General features: G+C 37.8%; 2 protein-coding genes across 2 annotated transcripts in view; both read left to right on the plus strand.

Annotated features, from left to right (window-relative positions):
- Window positions 1-22,458, plus strand: part of Erich1 (glutamate-rich 1) — a gene marked incomplete at its 5' end in the record, with an annotated part of 52,793,804 nt that overhangs the window by 7,133,777 nt on the left and 45,637,569 nt on the right.
- The window catches only part of Galntl6 (polypeptide N-acetylgalactosaminyltransferase-like 6), a 1,235,193-nt gene that overhangs the window by 497,772 nt on the left and 714,963 nt on the right, over window positions 1-22,458 (plus strand). For both annotated transcript variants that reach the window (NM_001436575.1, NM_001135756.2), the window contains one exon: window positions 8,762-8,900. In NM_001436575.1, coding sequence (NP_001423504.1) covers window positions 8,762-8,900 — 139 coding nt within the window. The remainder of the gene's footprint in view (window positions 1-8,761; window positions 8,901-22,458) is intronic.

Below are 22,458 nucleotides of genomic sequence, written 5' to 3' on the forward strand. Positions count from 1 at the left end.
GCCTGCGAATTTCATAAAGTCATTGTTTTTGATAGCTGAGTACTATTGCATTGTGTAGATATACCACATTTTCTGTATCCATTCCTCTGTTGAAGGAAATCTGGGTTCTTTCCAGCTTCTGGCTATTATAAATAAGGATGCTATGAACATAGTGGAGCACGTTTCTTTTTTATATGTTGGGGCATCTTTTGGGTATATGCCCAAGACAGGTATAGCTGGATCCTCAGGCAGTTCAATGTCCAATTTTCTGAGGAACCTCCAGACTGATTTCCAGAATGGTTGTACCAGTCTGCAATCCCACCAAAAATGGAGGAGTATTCCTCTTTCTCCGCATCCTCTCCAGCATTTGCTGTCACCTGAGTTTTTGATCTTAGCCATTCTCACTGGTATGAGGTCAAATCTCAGGGTTGTTTTTATTTGCATTTCCCTTATGACTAAAGATGTTGAACATTTCTTTAGGTGTTTCTCAGCTATTTGGATTCCTCAGCTGTGAATTCTTTGTTTAGCTCTGAACCCCAATTTTTAATAGGGTTATTTGTCTCCCTGCGGTCTAACTTCTTGAATTCTTTGTATATTTTGGATATAAGCCCTCTATCAGTTGTTGGATTGGTAAAGATCTTTTCCCAATCTGCTGGTTGTCATTTTGTCCTAACCACAGTGTCCTTTGCCTTACAGAAGCTTGCAGTTTTATGAGATCCCGTTTGTCGATTCTTGATCTTAGAGCATAAGACATTGCTGTTTTGTTCAGGAAATTTTCTCCAGTGCCCATGTAATCAAGATGCTTCCCTAGTTTTTCTTCTATTAGTTTGAGTGTATCTGGTTTGATGTGGAGGTCCTTGATCCACTTGGACTTAAGCTTTGTACAGGGTGATAAGCATGGATCGATCTGCATTCTTCTACATGCTGACCTCCAGTTGAACCAGCACCATTTGCTGAAAATCCTATCTTTTTTCGATTGGATGGTTTTGGCTCCTTTGTCAAAAATCAAGTGACCATAGGTGTGTGGGTTCATTTCTGGGCCTTCGATTCTATTCCAGTGGTCTACCTGTCCTTCTCTGTACCAATACCATGCAGTTTTTTTTTTATCACTATTACTCTGTAATACTGCTTGAGTTCAGGGATAGTGATTCCCCCCAGAACTCTTTTTATTGTTGAGGATAGTTTTAGGTATCCTGGGTTTTTTGTTATTCCAGATGAATTTGCAAATTGTTCTGTCTAACTCTCTGAAGAATTGGATTGGTATTTTGATGGGGATTGCATTGAATCTGTAGATCGCTTTTGGTAAAATGGCCATTTTTACTATATTAATCCTGCCAATCCATGAGCATGGGAGATCTTTCCATCTTCTGAGATCTTATTCAATTTCTTTCTTCAGAGTCTTGAAGTTCTTATTGTACAGATCTTTTACTTGCTTGGTTAAAGTCACACCGAGATACTTTATATTATTTGGGTCTATTATAAAGGGTGTCGTTTCCCTAATTTCTTTCTAGGCTTATTTCTCTTTTGTGTAAAGAAAAGCTACTGATTTATTTCAGTTAATTTTATACCCAGCCACTTTGCTGAAGTTGTTTATCAGCTTTAGTAGTTCTCTGGTGGAACTTTTGGGATCACTTAAATATACTATCATATCATCTTCAAATAGTGATATTTTGACTTCTTCTTTTCCAATCTATATCCCCTTGACCTCCTTTTGTTGTCTGATTGCTCTGGCTAGAACTTCAAGAACTATATTGAATAAGTAGGGAGAGAGTGGGCAGTCCTCTCTAGTCCCTAATTTTAGTGGGATTGCTTCAATTTTCTCTCCATTTAGTTTAATGTTAGCAACTGGTTTGCTGTATATGGCTTTCACTATGTTTAGGTATGGGCCTTGAATTCCTATTCTTTCCAGGACTTTTATCATGAAGGGGTGTTGAATTTTGTCAAAAGCTTTCTCAGCATCTAGTGAAATGATCATGTGGTTTTGTTCTTTCAGTTTGTTTATATAATGGATCACGTTGATGGTTTTCCATATATTAAATCATCCCTGCACGCCTGGGATGAAGCCTACTTGATCATGGTGGATGATTGTTTTGATGTGCTCTTGGATTCGGTTTGCCAGAATTTTATTGAGTATTTTTGCATTGATATTCATAAGGGAAATTGGTCTGAAGTTCTCTTTCTTTGTTGTGTCTTTGTGTGGTTTAGGTATAAGAGTAATTGTGGCTTCATAGGAGGAATTCGGTAGTGCTCCATCTGTTTCAATTTTGTGGAATAGTTTGGATAATATTGGTAGGAGGTCTTCTATGAAGGTCTGATAGAATTCTGCACTAAACCCACCTGGACCTGGGCTCTTTTTGATTAGGAGACCTTTAATGACTGCTTCTATTTCCTTAGGAGTTATGGGGTTGTTTAACTGGTTTATCTGTTCTTGATTTAACTTCGGTACCTGGTATCTGTCTAAGAAATTGTCCATTTCCTCCAGATTTTCAAGTTTTGTTGAATATAGGCTTTTATAGTAATATCTGAGGATTTTTTGAATTTCCTCTGAATCCGTAGTTATGTCTCCCTTTTCATTTCTGATTTTGTTAATTTGGACACACTCTCTGTGTCCTCTCATTAGTCTGGCTAAGGGTTTATCTATCTTGTTGATTCTCTGAAAGAACCAACTTTTGGTTCTGTTGATTCTTTCTATGGTCCTTTTGTTTCTACTTGGTTGATTTCAGCCCTGAGTTTGATTATTTCCTGCCTTCTACTCCTCCTGGGTGTATTTGCTCTCCTTTTGTTCTAGAGCTTTTAGGTGTGCTGTCAAGCTGCTGACATATGCTCTTTCCTGTTTCTTTACGCAGGCACTCAGCGCTATGAGTTTTCCTCTTAGCACAGCTTTCACTGTGTCCCATAAGTTTGGGTATGTTGTACCTTCATTTTCATTAAATTCTAAAAAGTCTTTAATTTCTTTCTTTATTTCTTCCTTGACCAGGTTATCATTGAGTAGAGCTTTGTTCAAGTTCCACGTATTTTGGGCATTCTTCCCTTATTGTTATTGAAGACCAGCTTTAGGCCGTGGTGGTCTGATAGCACCATGGGATTATTTCTATCTTTCTGTACCCGTTGAAGCCCGTTTTTTGACCAATTATATGGTCAGTTTTGGAGAAAGTACCATGAGGAGCTGAGAAGAAGGTATATCCTTTTGCTTTAGGATAGAATGGTCTATAAATATCTGTTAAGTCCATTTGGCTCATGACTTTTCTTAGTCTGCCTACGTCTCTGTTTAATTTCTGTTTCCATGATCTGTCCATTGATGAGAGTGGGGTGTTGAAATCTCCTACTATTATTGTGTGAGGTGCAATGTGTGTTTTGAGCTTTAGTAAGGTTTCTTTTACGTATGTAGGTGCCCTTGTATTTGGGGCATAGATATTTAGGATTGAGAGTTCATCTTGGTGGATTTTTCCTTTGATGAATATGAAGTGTCCTTCCTTATCTTTTTTGATGACTTTTAGTTGAAAATTGATTTTATTTGATATTAGAATGGCTACTCCAGCTTGCTTCTTCTGACCATTTGCTTGGAAAATTGTTTTCCAGCCTTTCATTCTGAGGTAATGTCTGTCTTTGTCTCTGAGGTGTGTTTCCTGTAGGCAGCAGAATGCAGGGTCCTTGTTGTGTATCCAGTTTGTTAATCTATGTCTTTTTATTGGGGAGTTGAGGCCATTGATGTTGAGAGATATTAAGGAATAGTGATTATTGCTTCCTGTTATATTCATATTTGTATATGAGGTTATGTTTGTGTGCTTTTCTTCTCTTTGTTTTGTTGCCAAGACGATTAGTTTCTTGCTTCTTCTAGGTTATAGCTTGCCTCCTTATGTTGGTCTTTACCATTTATTATCCTTTGTAGTGCTGGATTTGGAGAGGGATATTGTGTAAATTTGGTTTTGTCATGGAATATCTTGGTTTCTCCATCTATGTTAATTGAGAGTTTTGCAGGATACAGTAACCTGGGCTGGCATTTGTGTTCTCTTTGGGTCTGTATGACATCTGTCCAGGATCTTCTGACTTTCATAGTCTCTGGCGAAAAGTCTGGTGTGATTCTGATAGGTCTGCCTTTATATGTTTCTTGACCTTTTTCCCTTACTGTTTTTAATATTCTTTCTTTATATTGTGCATTTGGTGTTTTGACTATTAGGTGATGGGAGTTTTTTTTGTGGTCCAATATATTTGTAGTTCTGTAGGCTTCTTGTATGCTTATAGGTATCTCTTTCTTTAGGTAAGGGAAGTTTTCTTCTATGATACTGTTGAAGATATTTACTGGTCCTTTGAGCTGGGAGTCTTCACTCTCTTCTATACCTATTATCCTTAGGTTTGATATTCTCATTGAGTCCTCAATTTCCTGTATGTTTTGGGCCAGTAGCTTTTTCCGCTTTACATTATCTTTGACAGTTGAGTCGATGATTTCTATGGAATCTTCTGCTCCTGAGATTCTCTCTTCCATCTCTTGTATTCTGTTGGTGAAGCTCGTATCTACAGCTCCTTGTCTCTTCTTTTGGTTTTCTATATCCAGGGTTGTTTCCATGTGTTCTTTCTTGATTGCTTCTATTTCCATTTTTAATTCCATCAACTGTTTGATTTTGTTTTCCTGGAATTCTTTCAGGGATTTTTGTGACTCCTCTCTATGGGCTTCTACTTGTTTATTTATGTTTTCCTGGAATTCTTTTAGGGATTTTTGCGATTCCTCCCTGTAGGCTTCTACTTGCTCTCTAAGGGAGTTCTTCACGTCTTTCTTGAAGTCCTCCAGCATCATGATTAAATATGATTTTGAAACTAGATCTTGCTTTTCTTGTGTTTTTGGATATTCATTGTTTGCTTTGGTGGTAGAATTGGGTTCCGATGATGCCATGTAATCTTGGTTTCTGTTGCTTGGGTTCCTGTGCTTGCCTCTCGCCATCAGATTATCTCTAGTGTTACTTTGTTCTGCTATTTCTGACAGTGGCTAGACTATCCTATAAGCCTGTGTTTCAGGAGTGCTGTAGACCTGTTTTCCTGTTTTCTTTCAGCCAGTTATGGGGACAGAGTGTTCTGCTTTCAGGCGTGTAGTTTTTCCTATCTACAGGTCTTCAGCTGTTCCTGTGGGCCTGTGTCTTGAGTTCACCAGGCAGGTCACTTGCAGCAGAAAAGTTGGTCTTACCTGTGGTCCCGAGGCTCAAGTTTGCTCGTGGGGTGTTGCTTATGAGCTCTTCGTGGCGGCAGCCACCAGGAAGATCTGCGCCGCCCTTTCCAGGAGCTTCCGTGCACCAGGGTTCCAGATGGCGTTTGGTGTTTTCCTCTGGAATCAGTAATGTGTGCGGAGTGCAGTCTCTTCTGGTTTCCCAGGTGTGTCTGCCTCTCTGAAGGTTTAGCTCTCCTTCCCATGGCATTTGGGTGCAGAGAACTCTTTATCTGGTCGGTCCCTTCAGGTTCTGGCGGTGTCTCAGAGGGAGCGGACCTGCTGCTCCTAGGCCCTCCTCTATGGGATCCCAGAGGCCTTATACAGTTTCCTCTTGGGCCAGGGATGTGGGCAGGGGTGGGCAGTGTTGGTGGTCTCTTCCGCTCTGCAGCCTCAGGAGTGCCCACCTGATCAGGGGGTGAGGGCTCTCTCCCATGGGGTTTGGGAGCAGAGAGCTGCTGCGGGCAGGGCTCCTTTCTCTTTTATGTGTATGGCTCGCTTTAAAGAATTTAAACTTTATTATTTTATTTAATTAATATTAACAGAGCAGAGGATCCTCTATTAATATAAAGTCATGCCTATGATAATATAAACACATACTTAACACACTTAACAATACATATCTACACTCAAACTTGAAGTGCTCTGAAGCAATAATACTTAAGTAGGAGAGCAAATATGTATAGAAGCCAATAGAATTAAGTGAGAAATTGTCATTTTATTAAAAAAAAGTGCTATTGTGTGAACAAAAAATACTGTGCTATTTGTAAAAAGCCATATAGCCTTAAATATAAAATGAATTTAAAATGTGACAAATTAACAAGATAGTAAAAAAAATCCAACATGGTACATTTAGAACAATATACTGGTAGGAAAGCAATGACATAAAATACAACTGTATATATACTTATATACTTATCAAACACACACACACACACACACACACACGAGTAAAATAAGAAATGCCATATCAAATCCCAATGAGATTCAAGGAAACAGTGCTTCAGAAATAATTGCTATGTATAAAGAAGCCTTCCTCTGTGGCACTGTATTCTGCCTCACTAGCTGGGATGTCCAGACACTGTTTATGTCCTGGCCCAAAGAAGGCAGAGCAAAGGCCAGAACAGGGGGTCTAGAGCCTGTTTCCTTTCAGGAGTCAGCCACTGTTACATGCTAAACTAGAAATGGAAAGTGGGGTCTGGGATACAGGTTGTAGTTCCAGGTCTCCTCTTTGGGTACAAGCTACCCTCTATGCACCACTTGGAGAGAAAGTCAGGAAGAGGTTCCATAGTCCCTGTTTCCCCTCTGGGGGTCTGCATGCCAGGCAGGATGGGGAAAGTAGAGATCAAGACAACAGCATCCCAGTCCTATTGGGAAGTGGTGTCAAGTAGAGAGAAACACTTTCTTTGGGAGTCTTAGGCTCTTTTAGGTGAAGGCTTTCCACATGGCATTCTTTTTTGCAGTGTTCTGTAAGAGCAAATGGATGTGGTCAGAGGTGATGGTAACTCCAACAGCCATGATCACAATGGGTCTCTGGACATTATTCATGACTTCTGGTGTTCAGGAGTCGGCCATGAGCTGCCACAAACGAAATAACTTGTACTTTTTTCTCGTATTTTATTGGATATTTTATGTATTTACATTTCAAATGTTATCCCCTTTCCCCCCTCTTTCATTCTCTCTCCCCCTCCCCCTGCTTTCATGAAGACGCTCAATGAAGCAGCTCGCCAAGACTATCCTTGCATTTTCATGTTGCTTTACTAGGGTTGGCATTTTTCATATTGCTTTATTGGGGGAGGAGAACATCTATACTAGGGATTATATACTTTTGAGGAATGGGGTGGGGCTATCTGGGAAGAGAAGGCCATTGGCTAAAGGCTAAGGCTGTCTAGATACCTCATTAGCATGGAAAAGAACCACAGGTGCTGTGCAGACTGACTATTGTCCTCTCAGTTGAGTGTCCTGGTCAAGTGTTCCAGAGCAGTGCGGAGACATGCAGAAAGCAGCTGCATGCCTGTGGTCCTCAAAACTTTGAGGCCCCTGGGTTCCATCTCACTCAGTCCCACCAGTCCTTATGCCCACTTGGAGGCACAGCCCACTTGCTCTATATTCCTCAGCACCTGAATGTAGGTTATAGATAGGCAATGTTAAAGAAGCCTAAACATCAAACAAACAAACAAACTAAAGCCCCAAGCAAACTAAAACAAAACAAAAGCACAAAACAAAAACAAAATTCCTGTTTTCTTAGTTTTAACTTTGTCTTGATTTTTCCTTTTATTTGGGGGGTGGGGTGGCATGGACAGATGAATAACCTGGACCCTTGGGTGCTCCCAGAGACTGAGCCACCAACCAAAGAGCAAGCATGGGCTGGACCTAGTCTCCCCTATCCCCACACATATGTAGTAGATATACAGCTTGCTGTTCATGTGGGTCTCCCAGCAACTGGGGGCGGGGTGTGCCTATCCCTAAAGTTGTTAGCTGTCTGTTGAGGCTATTCCCTTAACTGGATTGCTTTCTCTAGCCTCATTAGGGAAAGGATAAGCTGCCTAGCCTTGCAGACTTCGTGTGCCAGAGTGGATTAATACCCAGGAGTCCTCCCTTTCTCAGAAGAATGCGAGTGGTGGAAGGGCCATATGAAGCAAAGACCAAGAAGAGAGGGAGGCTATAGCGATGAAAAATGTATTGGGTAGTGAAAGTGTAAAATCCAATCTGCATTTCCATTTTAGAATGGCTATTCTAACTCTGGCTTTCATTGAGATGGATAGACTTTGGGGCTGGTTAATTTTATTATGTGTTGTTTTTTATTTGCAATTCACTATAATAAGCTTTTACAAATAAGAAAATGCATAACCTTGGAATAGCATATAAACGAACTAATAAACTCAATGTACCCAAAATGCAACCCATTAGTTATTTTGTCCATAGTTGATAGTCCATATCACAAGATTGACACAATTTACTCTTTAAAGAGTATAGAATAAACGATGGATATCTTTTTCAAATGCCTTATTGGGTTTTTCCAGGCTCAATTGAATAACACAAAAGTCATTAAATGTGCCTAAGCTAATGCACAAAAGAAAGAAGAGGCTAAACAACATTTCCATCAGTGACCTGAATTTTTATGCATTTGTATGTTTGTGGTACACATCTAAGTGTGGTCTTCGCTTGCAAGTAGATACATGTGTCTTTGTAGATGCCTGTGTGCATGCATGTTTGAAATGAGGCAGACTTCACTAGAAAAATCACCTAAGTGTTGAAGGTGGTGGAGTAGTATTGACGCCAATTGCCAGCGTCCACATGCAGGTACACTTAAAGACATATAAAAATTAGTATCTAATTCATACATATGAGAAAAATGAAGTATTTGACTTTTGGCATATTACTTTATTTGTTTAATATAATAGATTTCAGTTCAATCATGTTCCTGTATATGCCACATCTTCAATTTTTCTTTCAGGCTGAAAAGTATACCAGTGTATATAAATTTCACGGTTCCACTTTCCATTACCTGTTGATGACTCTCTCTGTTCTGGAATATAAAATAGATTTTCTTTCAGATGAAAAACCTCATTTTTTCTTTATTTGTAGGGAAAGGTGAGCATGGAAAACCATACCCCCTTACTGAAGAGGACCATGATGACTCAGCTTACAGGGAAAATGGCTTCAATATTTTTGTCAGCAACAATATTGCTCTAGAGAGGTCTCTGCCAGACATCCGCCATGCTAAGTGAGTATGAACGTGCCAGCTCAGGGGATTTCTTTGGTTACTATTCTCTGTCACTATTTTTTAATGCACATTACTGTGGCACATATAACCAACATGCCCCACTAATCATTTGGATTTCAACTTTCATGTCTTGTAATGTTACATATGTATAATTAAAATTACATAACTTCATAAATTCTGAAAGATTGTCAACTGTACTGGTTACCTTCTCATTACTGTAATTTTAAAAAATGGCAAATACAAAACAAAACAAATGAACAAACAAAATTAAAGTAAGGGGAATGCTTTATTTGGCTAAGTTTAGGTGATTTAGCTTAGGGCAGCAAAAAGAGATCTGCTCATGGGGACAGCCTGCAGCTATAGAGGAGTCAGAGTGGGCCTCTTCACAAAGGTAGTGTGTGCATCTGACCAGCAGGGACATGGACACCTCTAAGTGAGCCCCAAGCAGAGTTGAGGCAGGAAATTGAACCAGGAGGTAAAGTGTAAGGTCTACCTCCAGTAATCCATTTCTTCTACCTAAACCCTACCTCCTAAAAGTTATACAACATCCGGAAACAACACCACCACTGGAGATCAAATGTTCAAATGCAGGAGTCTGTGACATGCATTTTGAATTTAAACCGTAACATAGTCCCTAAAAAATAATACATTTTCATTACCTATATTATAATCATCTAAAACAAAATAGCCTTTCTAAAATTCGTTGTTATTATGGATTGGAGATAAACATTTTTCCTGGTTGTTGATGTTACCAGAACTGTCTTTGGGTATTCATCTTCTTTTTTTATCCGATATTTCATTTGTTAACATTTCAAAATTATCCCTGTTGGGATGGAAATCCCGGCTCTAGTCTGAACAAACCACACCAGGCTAAATGCAATCTCATGTGAAAGAGGTTTATTGGGATGGAGGAGAAAAAGTGATGGTGAGAGAGGGAGAAGAGAGAAAGAGAAGAGAGAAAAGAGAAGAGAGAGAAAGAGAAGGGGACAGAAAAGGTCTGTTTTTGATTTGAACTGCTCCCAGGTGAAGTTGGGAGCTGGACCAAAGGTATGCTGGGAGTCTGTTGCCATGGCAACAGATGCACAAGTGACATCACAGCTGGAGGTGAAAGCAGTTCCTAATACCAACAATCCCCTTTCCCAGTTTCCTCCTCTCCCATACCTCTATGCCTTGTTTCTGTGAGGATGCTCCCCCTCCCACCCACCCACTCCCACCTCAACACTCTCCATTCCCCTGCACTGGAGAAACAAGGATATGCACCTTCAACGGACTGCTTTCTTAGGCTAGTTGTACTTATCCCCATATATACTTAAAATGAGTGATTACATGGTCATAGTTCCTTTTTCAATTTCCTGTCACTTTATGAACTACTTGTGGTTTTACAAATGACAGTGAGTTATGTTTATTGAACTATAGTTAAAAGTATTATGAATTAAACGAAGAATGATGCTGCATGGTATCCTCCGTAATCTACCACTCTTTCCTGACCTCTACCTTATTCATACATTTTTCATTTTAATGGGGGTGGGGCATGGATTCTTTTGTGGTTTACTGGTAGCTTAAGCAAAGCCAAAAGAATGTCACAACTTGAGAAGTGAATAGGATTTTCAACACCTTAGCCTAGATTCAACTACACTGGTGCTTCCCACCTCAATGTCCTTTCACACACACTTGTATGAGAGAGGGGGTTGGAAATGGAGGAAGGAAAGAAGGGAGGGAGGAAGAAAGGAAGAAGGGGAGCAGGAAGGCAGGGAGGGAGGGAGTTAGGGAGAAAACCAATGAAAGTAAGATAAACCACAAAAAAAGAAAGAAAGAAATTAGAGCCACAAATTAAGTGAGAGTTGTAAATAAGTAAAACACAGCATTTTGATAATTAACCCTTAAAAAGAAAATTATCATATGATCATATGCATTAGGGGCTTTATTTTCTGTCCATTGTTAATTCTTTAATTTATTTGGCAAATATAAAAATTACTGGCTTTCTCATTAGAATCTGTGTTAAATTATATTTCCTAATATTCTGAAGTAGAGGATTAATGTGAAGAGCTAATAAATTTTTTCCTAAGAGAAAAGTCTATATACTGCCTTTTATCTATATAAATTATATCGAGGTTGTCCACAACTACCTTTAGTGGTTCCCACTGACCAAAATTTTTCCTTCATATGAGAAATTATATTATCTAATGTTTCTCTATTAAAGATGATTAAGCTGTATTATAGGCATCAAAACATGCTCAGACAATAATTTTCTTTTATTTCCCTTCTCCCCACCACTCAATTTCAAACCTACTGAAGAATATTCCAGGGGAAAGTGTTATGATTAGAAATAGGAGCAGACAGACTGTTCTTTTCAGAACATATTTTTAGTGTAACCTCAATCTTGGAATTAAAAAAATAGATGCATACTACTGAAAGTAAAAACAATACTGTTTTTAAATTTTATTATGTCCACTGAAGTGAAATTATCAACAAGATATTATTCTAAATGTTGAGGAAGGAAACTGAAACTGGATCCTGAAAAGGGCCAAATGCCATAGAATAAAATGATATCAAATAAAAAGTCAAAGCAAATGCTAGCAGAGGCAGTATATTGGGGCGGTGTTTAACGATGACCAGAATGACAGCTTAGCTGGATTTCAGTCCATATCTGATTCTGAAAAGGGCAACGAGTGAACCCTGCTGCTCCCCTGACTTAGTCAGAGTCTCACTTGAAGAAATACACAAGCCTCGCAGAGTGCACACTGATGAAAATCCATGCTTCCGATTTCTGTGCTTCTTAAATGGATGGATTTGACAGTAACACTGTCCAATAGTCTGTGCGGGAGAAAAAAAGAATTAGAGATCAATGCAGCACATATTTCAGGGTTCTTCCTGTAATTATTCTGCAGTTAACTGAGCACACTTTGTTTATGTGGACTCAGTGGTAAAACTGGGTGCAAGATTTGTGTGATTTTGAAACAAAATAATTAAAAGAAACTTTCTACCATTTCAGAGTCCCAGAAGGAAAGGGTTCTGTTCTTTTACTGTTTTTTTCAGGGCTTTAAAAATATTGTGTGATAATATTATAGTGCAGGTATTTTTTAGGTGTTCTTTTATTTTGTTTGTTTGTTGTTGTTTGGGTCTTTTGTGTGTCTTTTGTTTAGCTTATTCTTCATAAGCTCACCGAATGTATGCTTCTGGTCATCCTCTTTAGGTCATGCTTCTGTTCTAGGAGGTTTGCTAGGGTTAGTCTACACTATTGTTTACACTGAAGAATATTCACCTTAGAAATATCAGTCTGCATAGCCATCTTCCTTATTTTCCGCATTTCAGTAGTTCTCACTAGTATCAAAGCTGACAGTCAGCTTTGGGTGTCTACATCATAGAAAATAATAGATATGTCACAGGCAATTATAGACTCGTCTTAGAACCGGATGAAGTCAAAAGACAGTGGGCAATAACTTGAATTGTGCTTATTTCCTAGTATTTAAATTACATCGAGATCTTTTTCTTTTAGGTTTTTAAAATCATTTTTTTTATTTTTTATCATCTCCCTGTTTTTCAGACAGTTAGTTTACAGTATCTGTGCTTTGGTATTATCCAAGCTTTCTCTACTTTTTCCATGCCATTGATCTATATGTCGTCAAGCTGTAATCTATATAAAATCTGTATAGTTTTAACCACCCACCTCCTTATCATGTCTGTTGGATCATTATCTAGAATCTGTCCTTTTTATCTTCTGTTTTTATTTTACTTTATACAGTGCTGATAAGATATGAAGGCAGTTGTGTTACAGATGTTCTTTCAGTAGCTATCTTAAGGGTTGACTTCACAGAGCACATTTTAAGTTTTCCCCACCAGAATATTCATTGTGCCTTACATATTTAGATGCCTACCTGACATATCACATATATGTTTTGTAGTACTTAGAGCATCTTATCTAATGTCCAATTAAGAAAGTAAAAAATTAAGAAATCCACGTGAATTCAAAATATAAAATAAGGAAGACATGTATAAATTATGGAAGATTAATCTATCTAGAAAAAAATGTGCTGCTAAATTTCTGCATAAATATTTAAATATTTAAGAAGGATTGAAGAATTTGTTAGCAAGTGCTTCTTCCTTGGCAAAATCAAATCCAACCATTATTATCATAAACATGATTTGGAGCATGATATAATTAATTTATGAGAAAAAAATCAAATGTAAAAAGAGAGGAGTTGGCTCTCTTGAAATGTCCTTGCCCACTGGTGGATACATAAGGGCCTTTTATTAAGCACTTTTCACTCCCACAGTACTTGTGATTAGCCAGACATGAAAACTTTCTTATTCTTCCGTTGATTATTTTAGTGTGTGTGTGTGTGTGTGTGTGTGTGTGTGTGTGTGTGTGTGTGTGTTTGAGATGGGAGATGGTGTGTGCTTATGCCACTAGGCACTTGTAGAAATCACAGGATAACTTGCAGGATGCAAAGGCTACCTCGCATCTTTCTTTCCACTAAATGGGTCCCAGGGATCTAACTTTGGTGCCAGCCTTGGCTGTAAGTGCCTTTACCTGCTGAGCTATCTAGCCAGTTTTAACACTGTTTCTCAGTAATCTCCAATTTGTTTCCCAGAGAGAGAAATACATGAAATAAAGAGATATGAAAGCCTCTAATAATGAGAATTGTATAAGATAGCATCAGATTCATATAAATGAGTGATTGGTATGTTAAGTACGTTTGATGCTTTAAAAACAAGTACAGATTTTTATATGAATCTCCATGAATGTGTTTGTTACTTAAGTTCGTTTCTTGTAAGGTGGCTGAATATCTAGAACATTTTTAAATTGCAATTGTCTTACCCTACTTCATGGCTTTTCCAATTTTTATTCTCTTATTTCATACAACGGAGTTTCTCTGGATAGGAATAGTTTTAGCTTCATGGCTTTGTCAATAAATGGAATATGGAGTATTGAGAGAAGACTTTGTGAAATCTCATCTCCTGAGAAAACGCAGGAGCATTGTACAAGTCTTGGGTCATGTGATGGCTTTCGGTACTATTACAGTTATCTCACACAAGTATATCACAGTCATGTCATCTGGACTATTTCAGAAGCATTTGAGAGATTGTCCCAAAAGTAATTTTTATTAAAATAGTGCCTTTTAAGATTGCAGTTCTGTTGATAAGAACAGTTCTGGTGTGAGTCAAGGTTAATATCTAGTCCTGAGTTCCAGAATGAGGAACATTCGGCCTCCATGGCACAACCTTCTTTGATATGAGGCAACTACAGATATGAAGGTATTGTGCTCAGAGTTCAGAATTCAACAACAGGTCTCTGCCTGCAAGAGGGGCTCAAATCAGAAAGCATGGGACAGCATGGTATGCTCACAGTGCCATGCCCAGCAGTCACAGCTGTTCAGGTATGTCCTGGAATAATATCTGGCAAGGTTCAGAAAGAGTAAGTGTATCCATCACACAGTGCCTTGCCTATTGGAACATCTGTTAGGAAAGGATTCTCCTACCCTGACAAAGAACTCAGTATGTTCCTTCTATACACAATAAAGAATTTGTGAGTGTAGTCAGAACTTAGGGTAAACTTTTGACCTTTTAGTATTCTATAGCTTAAACATCCTTCCCTATTGAAAGGGATGTTACATAGAACAGACATGACTTCTTCAGTTTATATACTGAAGTTGAAAAGCTCAGTTTTCCTCTCTTATTAACCTGCTATACTGTGGATGCACTCTTCTTTCCTGCCCCTGACTACAGATGAAGATAACTGAGTCCATGTCTGCCAAGGAGTTGCAGCATAATCTACTTGGGGTTTTTAGTTAATTGTTTATTGTTTATTTGTTTCCAACGATGATGCTTCATTAAGCTCCTCTCAAACTATTTACCTTGCTTATTTTCATTTACATAAAATGTACAATATGAAAAACAAATTAGCTCTAACTCTAAATTCAAACTTCCATTATATAATTAAATTAGTGGGTTAATTTTAGTTTAAGAAATAATAGATATGTTTTCCACCTTTTTTTAAGATTTAGTCAATATGCTTGAAATATTTATTTTAATTATATATTTAAAACGTGATGTTTGACTCTTCAATACCAAAACTTATTCACAGAAATATTTCAATATAACTAGCCAAAAATTACAAGAATAATATTTTTATTTCCAATTTTAGTTAGTTTCAGCACGTTATGACTGGTAACAGCAACACTCATTTCATGTTCCTATGGTGGCGAGCATGTGAAGTTCATTAATTACTTTCATTTGGTGAGCTCATAAGAAAATTCAGCATCATAATAAACTAATATGCCTCTTCCTGTACTCTAGTCAGGTGTAATACTGTCAGAGTGTAAGGTGGAAAATTTGTTTAATTTTTATCAAATGGTATTCCAATTAAGAGCATTTCAAAACGTTAAGTTAAACTAAAAAAATCAATAAAGGTCCTTGGTCCTGTGAAGGCTTCCCCAGTGTAGAAGAATGCCAGGATGTTAAAATGGGAGTAGGCAGGTGGGAGGGAGAACATTCTCATAGAAGCAGAGGGAGTGGGGAGAGTATGGGAGTAGGATGGGGAAGCCGAAATATTTAAAATGTAAATACATAAAATACTCAAGAAAAATAAAATTTAAAAAATGAGGGGGGGAGGGGGATGAAGCCAAGAAGGGCTCTTTGTTTCAGCCTGTTAGTGGGAAAGCTGTGTACACCAAAAAATTAAACAAACAAACAAACCTTTTAGGAATTGCCTAGTAGCTTCAGGCTTCTATCTGTTGCATTTTGAGCTTTTAGTTAACTTACAAAAAGAATCAATAAAAGATCTAAACGTTTGTATGAGTGTGAGAAAGAGTCTCATCTTGAATTCCGTAAGGGAAGAGTACAGATGTCATACATGGCTGCACCTGCCTGTGATCCTAAGGTTTGAAAATCTGAGAGCAGAACTGGAGGGTTGGACCGAGAGAGAAATCTAAGCAAGGCTTTTAAGATGTAGAGAAGAAATTGAATTTTTTTCTATAAATGTTAACATAGCAACCATAACTCCAATTTCACTATTTAATTTTACTCACTCCAGAAGTTTGCAGATGTGAAAAGGCAGTGCTAAAGACTGTAACTTACAAAACAAATGTGGGTCCAAGAAACCTTTGTTATTCTAAAGGAAATGGTAGACTTCATTTATAAACTAGTGAGTCATGTAATCTTAAGTTATTTTACAGTTGTCAGATGAGTTATAATACAGTGGTAAAATTTTATTGATGAGTGTGTTAAAGACCATGAAAAAACATACATACTTAGTATGAAGTCAACTTTAAAGGGTGCACATACTACTCTTTTAACATAATTATGCATCAAAATTGAATCATCAATAACTAATAACAGGTAAGTTTTTTTAATGGAGATAAAAATATTCTTCACATTTTACAGTAATATTTTTAAATATATAATGTAATGTTCCAAATTTCTGAAAAATTTATAGATCATTATAGTTAGTTTTTATTTTTTAAAAAATCTTCCTCAATGCAATTTATAATTGCATTAAAATTCATAATATTGATAAAAATAAATTTATATTTCCATATATATACACATATATATAGTTGCCATTTTATTATAACAAAGAGCGCGTTAAGCATCTGAGTGACAAGCACTAATGTGTGTGTTAGTAAGATAAATCACCCAAAGATTGACTTCTGGTATGCAAGCTTAGGGTATTTTTATTGGCCTGATCCCCAGTGAACCGGAGGAAAACCACTTTCAGAACAAATATGTTTTAATGCTCTCAAAATGGTCCCAAAGAGGAAGAGAATTAACATCTATTCAAGAAACCTGTTGAGCTTTGTTAGGAAAGAAAAAATAACAAATTTTAAAGAGATATTTATACTCCAAGCCTGTTATCCTTCCAGCTGCCAGCTCAGCAAGCCAGAGTTCAGTGTACACTGCCAGAGAACAGTTCACTGGCCTGCCTCTGACCATGCACCCAGTCAGGATTGTGCCCTGGGAGACACAGTGCTTCAGTTTTTCTAACAGTTTTCTTTTCCTGCTCGCTGAAGGTGAAACTTTGTACTCCAAGCAGAGAGGCAGGCGCTCTGATGCTCTTGGGCATCACTCTGAAAGCAGAAACTCTCCTGGCATGCCGCTTGCTTCAATCCTAGTTGCATTTTCCATAAATGTGATAAGATTTCCTGTGAGCAGAGCAGCTGCTGGACCCTCTCCCTGAGACCTTGGCCTCCAAAACAGTGTCATCCTTCGGATCTTGGTATGTCCCCAACCCCTACTTCCTCTGAAGATCCCTCCTCTTGAGGGAGTCTCAGGCCATCTAATAATTTGTGTCTCTGGGTTGGGGATTTAGCTCAGTGGTAGAGCGCTTGCCTAGCAACCGCAAGGCCCTGGGTTCAGTCCCCAGCTCCGAAAAAAAAGAAAACAACTTCTTTGCAACAAAACAGAAATTATAACATCTCAATATACTCTGACAAAGACTAGAGATTGTAGTGGAAACCACCTGGAAGGCAGCCAGTGTTTTTTACAAAGATGTAGCCATATCTGCAGACAATACTTGTCAGGAAAGAAGTGAAGAACCAGAAGACTTGGAAGAGTCCTGAATTAAGAACATACGCCCAAATCTGAGTATATCAATAAACCCAGAGATGGCCTCATGCTGGGAACAATTGAAATTGTTGTTGTTGTTGTCGTCGTCGTCATCGTTGTTGTTTTATGCTTGTTCCATATGTGTGTATTTTTTAGCAAGAGAAAACAAATGATGCTGTGTAAAGACAGAGATAGAGGATGGAAAAGAGTACAATACAAATATATTGTATGAAATTCTCAGAATAAACAGCTATGCAACTTTTGTCTTCAAAAGAGACAAAACTGTAATAGCTTCATCTGTAGAATGATATATATTGCAAGATTCCAAGATATTATATTAATAAAAAAACAAGCAAGCAGCCAAAGAGGGTTTATTGAAACTGCAAGCTATTCCTGTTCTGGAAAGGGAATAAGCCAAGCATCCCCTCCTGGTTATCAACACAAGGGCCATAGTACAGAATTGGAAAAAAGTAGACTTCTCTAAAATAATCAGGTCAATTATTAAGAATTAAACCAGAAGTTCTAATAAACTTGGTGTGTGTAGAAACATTAGCATTCATAATGTGATATTAATATGTCTAGATTTTAACATACTAAGAAGCACACAGAAAATCAAAATAGTAAAATATAGTGTACACACACACACACACACAGCAGGGGGAGGGAGAGAAAGGGAGAAGGAGAGGGAGAGGGAGAGGGAGAGAAAGAGAGAGAGAGAGAGAGAGAGAGAGACATACTACATGGAGACGAGGAGAAAGGTCCATTAGTGAAGTACATTCTACATGAGCATGAGGATCTGAGTTCAGATTCCATACAAACTCTATACAGAGAAATATATATTTGTATCCCCAGTAATGAGAAGAGGGTGGGTTGAGGGGGCCCTCAGGCTTCTTCGCCAACCATTCTGGCTGAATGGTTCAAGTCAAGATTTAGGGAGAAACCTGCCATAGCATGTACTTTCTACCAACCTGCTTTAAGCTCTGGGTAGATCATGCTACCAGCCACTGCCCTTGGATCAAGACATATACAAACACACACACACACACACACACACACACACACAAGCTTATTTTCAATATCCTTTTTAGTTCAACGATTGGGTACTTCTAGGCCTCCTGAAGCTAATGTGCCATTACTTTCACTCCCAGCTCAACACTGTTAAGTCCGCCCTCAACTTAGCTGCTTAGTTACCTCTAGTCCTAGCTCAACACCTCTAAATCTGCTCTCAACTGAGTTGCCTGGTTATCTTCTCTTTGCTGAGCACCCTACATCTGCCCTCAGCTTAGTTACATCCTCCCTGCTACCCCAGGCTCAATCAGGAAAGTGGCCAGTGGCCACTCCATCCAAATCTCACATGGCTCAAGGCTCTCCCTCCTTCAGTAGCATGAAAAAATTAACTTTCCTCCTCTCATGTCTGTTAACTTGCCTGCTAGAATCAAGATGTCTCTTCCACTTAGCAATTAGCCAGTAACATCTTTATTGATCAACCAAGAACCAATTGGGGAATAGTCTTCAGTGTTCACATGCAGATTCCTGATCAAGGCATCAGAACCACTCCCTACAACCTGCCTCAAAACAAATATGGTGAGGAATAGTGGAAGAGAACACTTACCTAGACATGTTGTGAATGTGTGTGCAAATTCATACACATACACACTCATACATACTCATATGTATACTGATATAATAGAAACACACACATGCACATGTAGCCAAGAAATACAAGTTTTCCATAAGAGATAGTAGAGGTTGTATGTAACAGAAAAAACAGATTGAACTACTCACTTTCAATATAATGGCAAAGCTAAAAAAAATAAAAAATAAAGAAAAGTTACCAATGAAACAGGAAAGAATGTTGTAAAACGACATCAAATAGAAAATACTTATGATTAAATGGAAATTACAAGCTATAGAAAAGAACTAAAAATAGCTAAGTTAAAAAACGTCTTAGAGAATCTTAACAGAAGACTATAAGTTATGTAATAAAGAAATGATGAAGTTGAATATAAATAGAGATTATTTTAAAATTCAAAAGAATTCTCTGAAGAAAGTCAAACAACCCTGGATATAGAAAACCAAAGGCAGAGACAAGGAGCCGTAGATACAAGCATCACCAACAGAATACAAGAGATAGAAGAGAGAATCTCAGGAGCAGAAGATTCCATAGAAATCATCGAAACAATGGTCAAAGAAAATGTAAAACAGAAAAAGATACTGGTGCAAAACATACAGGAAATCCAGGACTCAATGAGAAGATCAAACCAAAGGATAATAGGCATAGAAGAGAGTGAAGACTCCCAGCTCAAAGAACCAGTAAATATCTTTTAAAAAATCATAGAAAATTTCCCTAACCTAAAGAAAGAAATGCCCATAAAAATACAAGAAGACTACAGAACCCCAAATAGATTGGACGAAAAAAGAAATTCCTCCCATCACATAATAGTCAAAACACCAAATGCACAAAACAAAGAAAGAATGTTAAAAGCAGTAAAGGAAAAAGTTCAAGTAACATATAAAGGCAGACCTATCAGAATCACACCAGACTTCTCACCAGAGAATAAAAAAGCCAGAAGATCCTGGAGAGATGTCATATAGACCCTAAGAGAACACAAATGCCAGCCCAGGTTACTGTATCCTGCAAAACTCTCAATTAACATAGATTGAATACCAAGATATTCCATGACAAAACCAAATTTACATAATATCATTCTACAAATCCAGCACTACAAAGGATAATAAATGGCAAAGCCCAACATAAGGAGACAAGCTACACCCTAGAAGAAGTAAGAAACTAATTGTGGTGGCAACAAAACAAAGAGAAGAAAAGCACACAAACATAATCTCACATCCAAATATGAATATAACAGGAAGCAATATCACTATTCCTTAATATCTCTCAACATCAATGGTCTAAATTCCGCAATAAAAAGACATAGATTAACAAACTGGATATGCAATGAGGACCCTGCATTCTGCTGCCTACAGGAAACACACCTCAGAGACAAAGACAGAAACTACCTCACAGTAAAAGGCTGGAAAACAACTTTCCAAGCAAATGGTCTGAAGAAGGAAGCTGGAGTAGCCATTCTAATATCGAATAAAATCGATTTTCAACTGGAAGTCATCAAAAAAGATAAGGAAGGACACTTCATGTTCATCAAAGGAAAAATCCACCAAGATGAACTCTCAATCCTAAATATCTATGCCCCAAATACAAGGGCACCTACATACGTAAAAGAAACCTTACTAAAGCTCAAAACACACATTGCACCTCACACAATAATAGTGGGAGATTTCAACACCCCACTCTCATCAATGGACAGATCATGGAAACAGAAATTAAACAGTGATGTCGACAGACTAAGAGAAGTCATGAGCCAAATGGACTTAACGGATATTTATAGAACATTCTATCCTAAAAGAAAAGGATATACCTTCTTCTCACCATCGCATTGTACTTTCTCCAAAATTGACCATATAATTGGTCATAAAACAGGCCTCAATAGATACAGAAAGATAGAAATAATCCCATGTGTTCTATCAGAATACCGCGCGCTAAAGCTGGTCTTCAACAACAATAAGAGAAGAATGCCCGCCCACATATACGTGGAACTTGAACAAAGCTCTACTCAATGATAACCTGGTCAAGGAAGAAATAAGGAAAGAAATTAAAGCCTTCTTAGAATTTAATAAAAATGAAGGTACAACATACCCAAACTTATGGGACACAATGAAAGCTGTGCTAAGAGGAAAACTCATAGCTCTGAGCGCCTGCAGAAAGAAACAGGAGAGAGCATATATCAGCAGCTTGACAGCACACCTAAAAGCTCTAGAACAAAAAGAAGCAAATACACCCAGTAGGAGGAGAAGGCAGGAAATAATCAAACTCAGAGCTGAAATCAACCAAGTAGAAACAAAAAGGACTATACAAAGAATGAACAGAACCAAAAGTTGGTTCTTTGAGAAAATCAACAAGATAGATAAACCCTAAGCCAGATTAACGAGAGGACACAGAGAGTATGTCCAAATTACAAAATCAGAAATGAAAAGGGAGACATAACTACAGAATCAAAGGAAATTCAAAGAATCATCAGATCCTACTAAAAAAGCCTATATTCAACAAAACTTGAAAATCTGGAGGAAATAGACAATTTCCTAGATGGATACCACATACTAAAGTTAAATCAGGAACAGGTAAACCATTTAAACAACCCCATAACTCATAAAGAAATACAAGTAGTCATTAAAACTCTCCCAACCAAAAAGAGCCCAAGTCCAGATGGGTTCAGCCTAGAATTATATCAGACCTTCGTAGAAGACCTCATACGAATATTATCTAAAGTATTCCTCAAAATTGAAACAGATGGATCCCTATCGAATCCCTTCTATGAAACCACAATTACTTTTATACTTAACCACACAAAGACCTAACAAAGAAAGAGAACTTCAGACCAATTTTCCTTATGAATATCAAGGCAAAAATACTCAATAGAATTCTGGCAAACCAAATCCAAGAGCACATCAAAACAATCATCCATCATGATCAAGTAGGCTTCATCCCAGGCATGCAGGGATGGTTTAATATATGGAAAACCATCAACATAATCCACTATATAAACAAACTGAAAGATAAAAACCACATGATCATTTCATTAGGTGGTGAGAAAGCATTTGACAAAACTCAATACCCCTTCATGATAAATGTCCTAGAAAGAATAGGAATTCAAGGCCCATACCTAAACATAGTAAAAGCCATATACAGCAAACCAGTAGCTAACATTAAACTAAATGGACAGAAACTTGAAGCAATCCCACTAAAATCAGGAACTAGACAAGGTTGCCCACTCTCTCCCTACTTATTCAATATAGTTCTTGAAGTTCTAGCCAGAGCAATCAGACAACAAAAGGAGATCAAGGGGATACAGACTGGAAAAGAAGAGGTCAAAATATCACTATTTGCAGATGATATGATAGTATATTTAAGTGATCCCAAAAATTCCACCAGAGAACTACA

The sequence above is a fragment of the Rattus norvegicus genome, chromosome 16 (assembly GCF_021556685.1).
Source record: "Rattus norvegicus strain SHRSP/BbbUtx chromosome 16, alternate assembly SHRSP_T2T, whole genome shotgun sequence".
Classification (NCBI taxonomy): domain Eukaryota; kingdom Metazoa; phylum Chordata; class Mammalia; order Rodentia; family Muridae; genus Rattus; species Rattus norvegicus.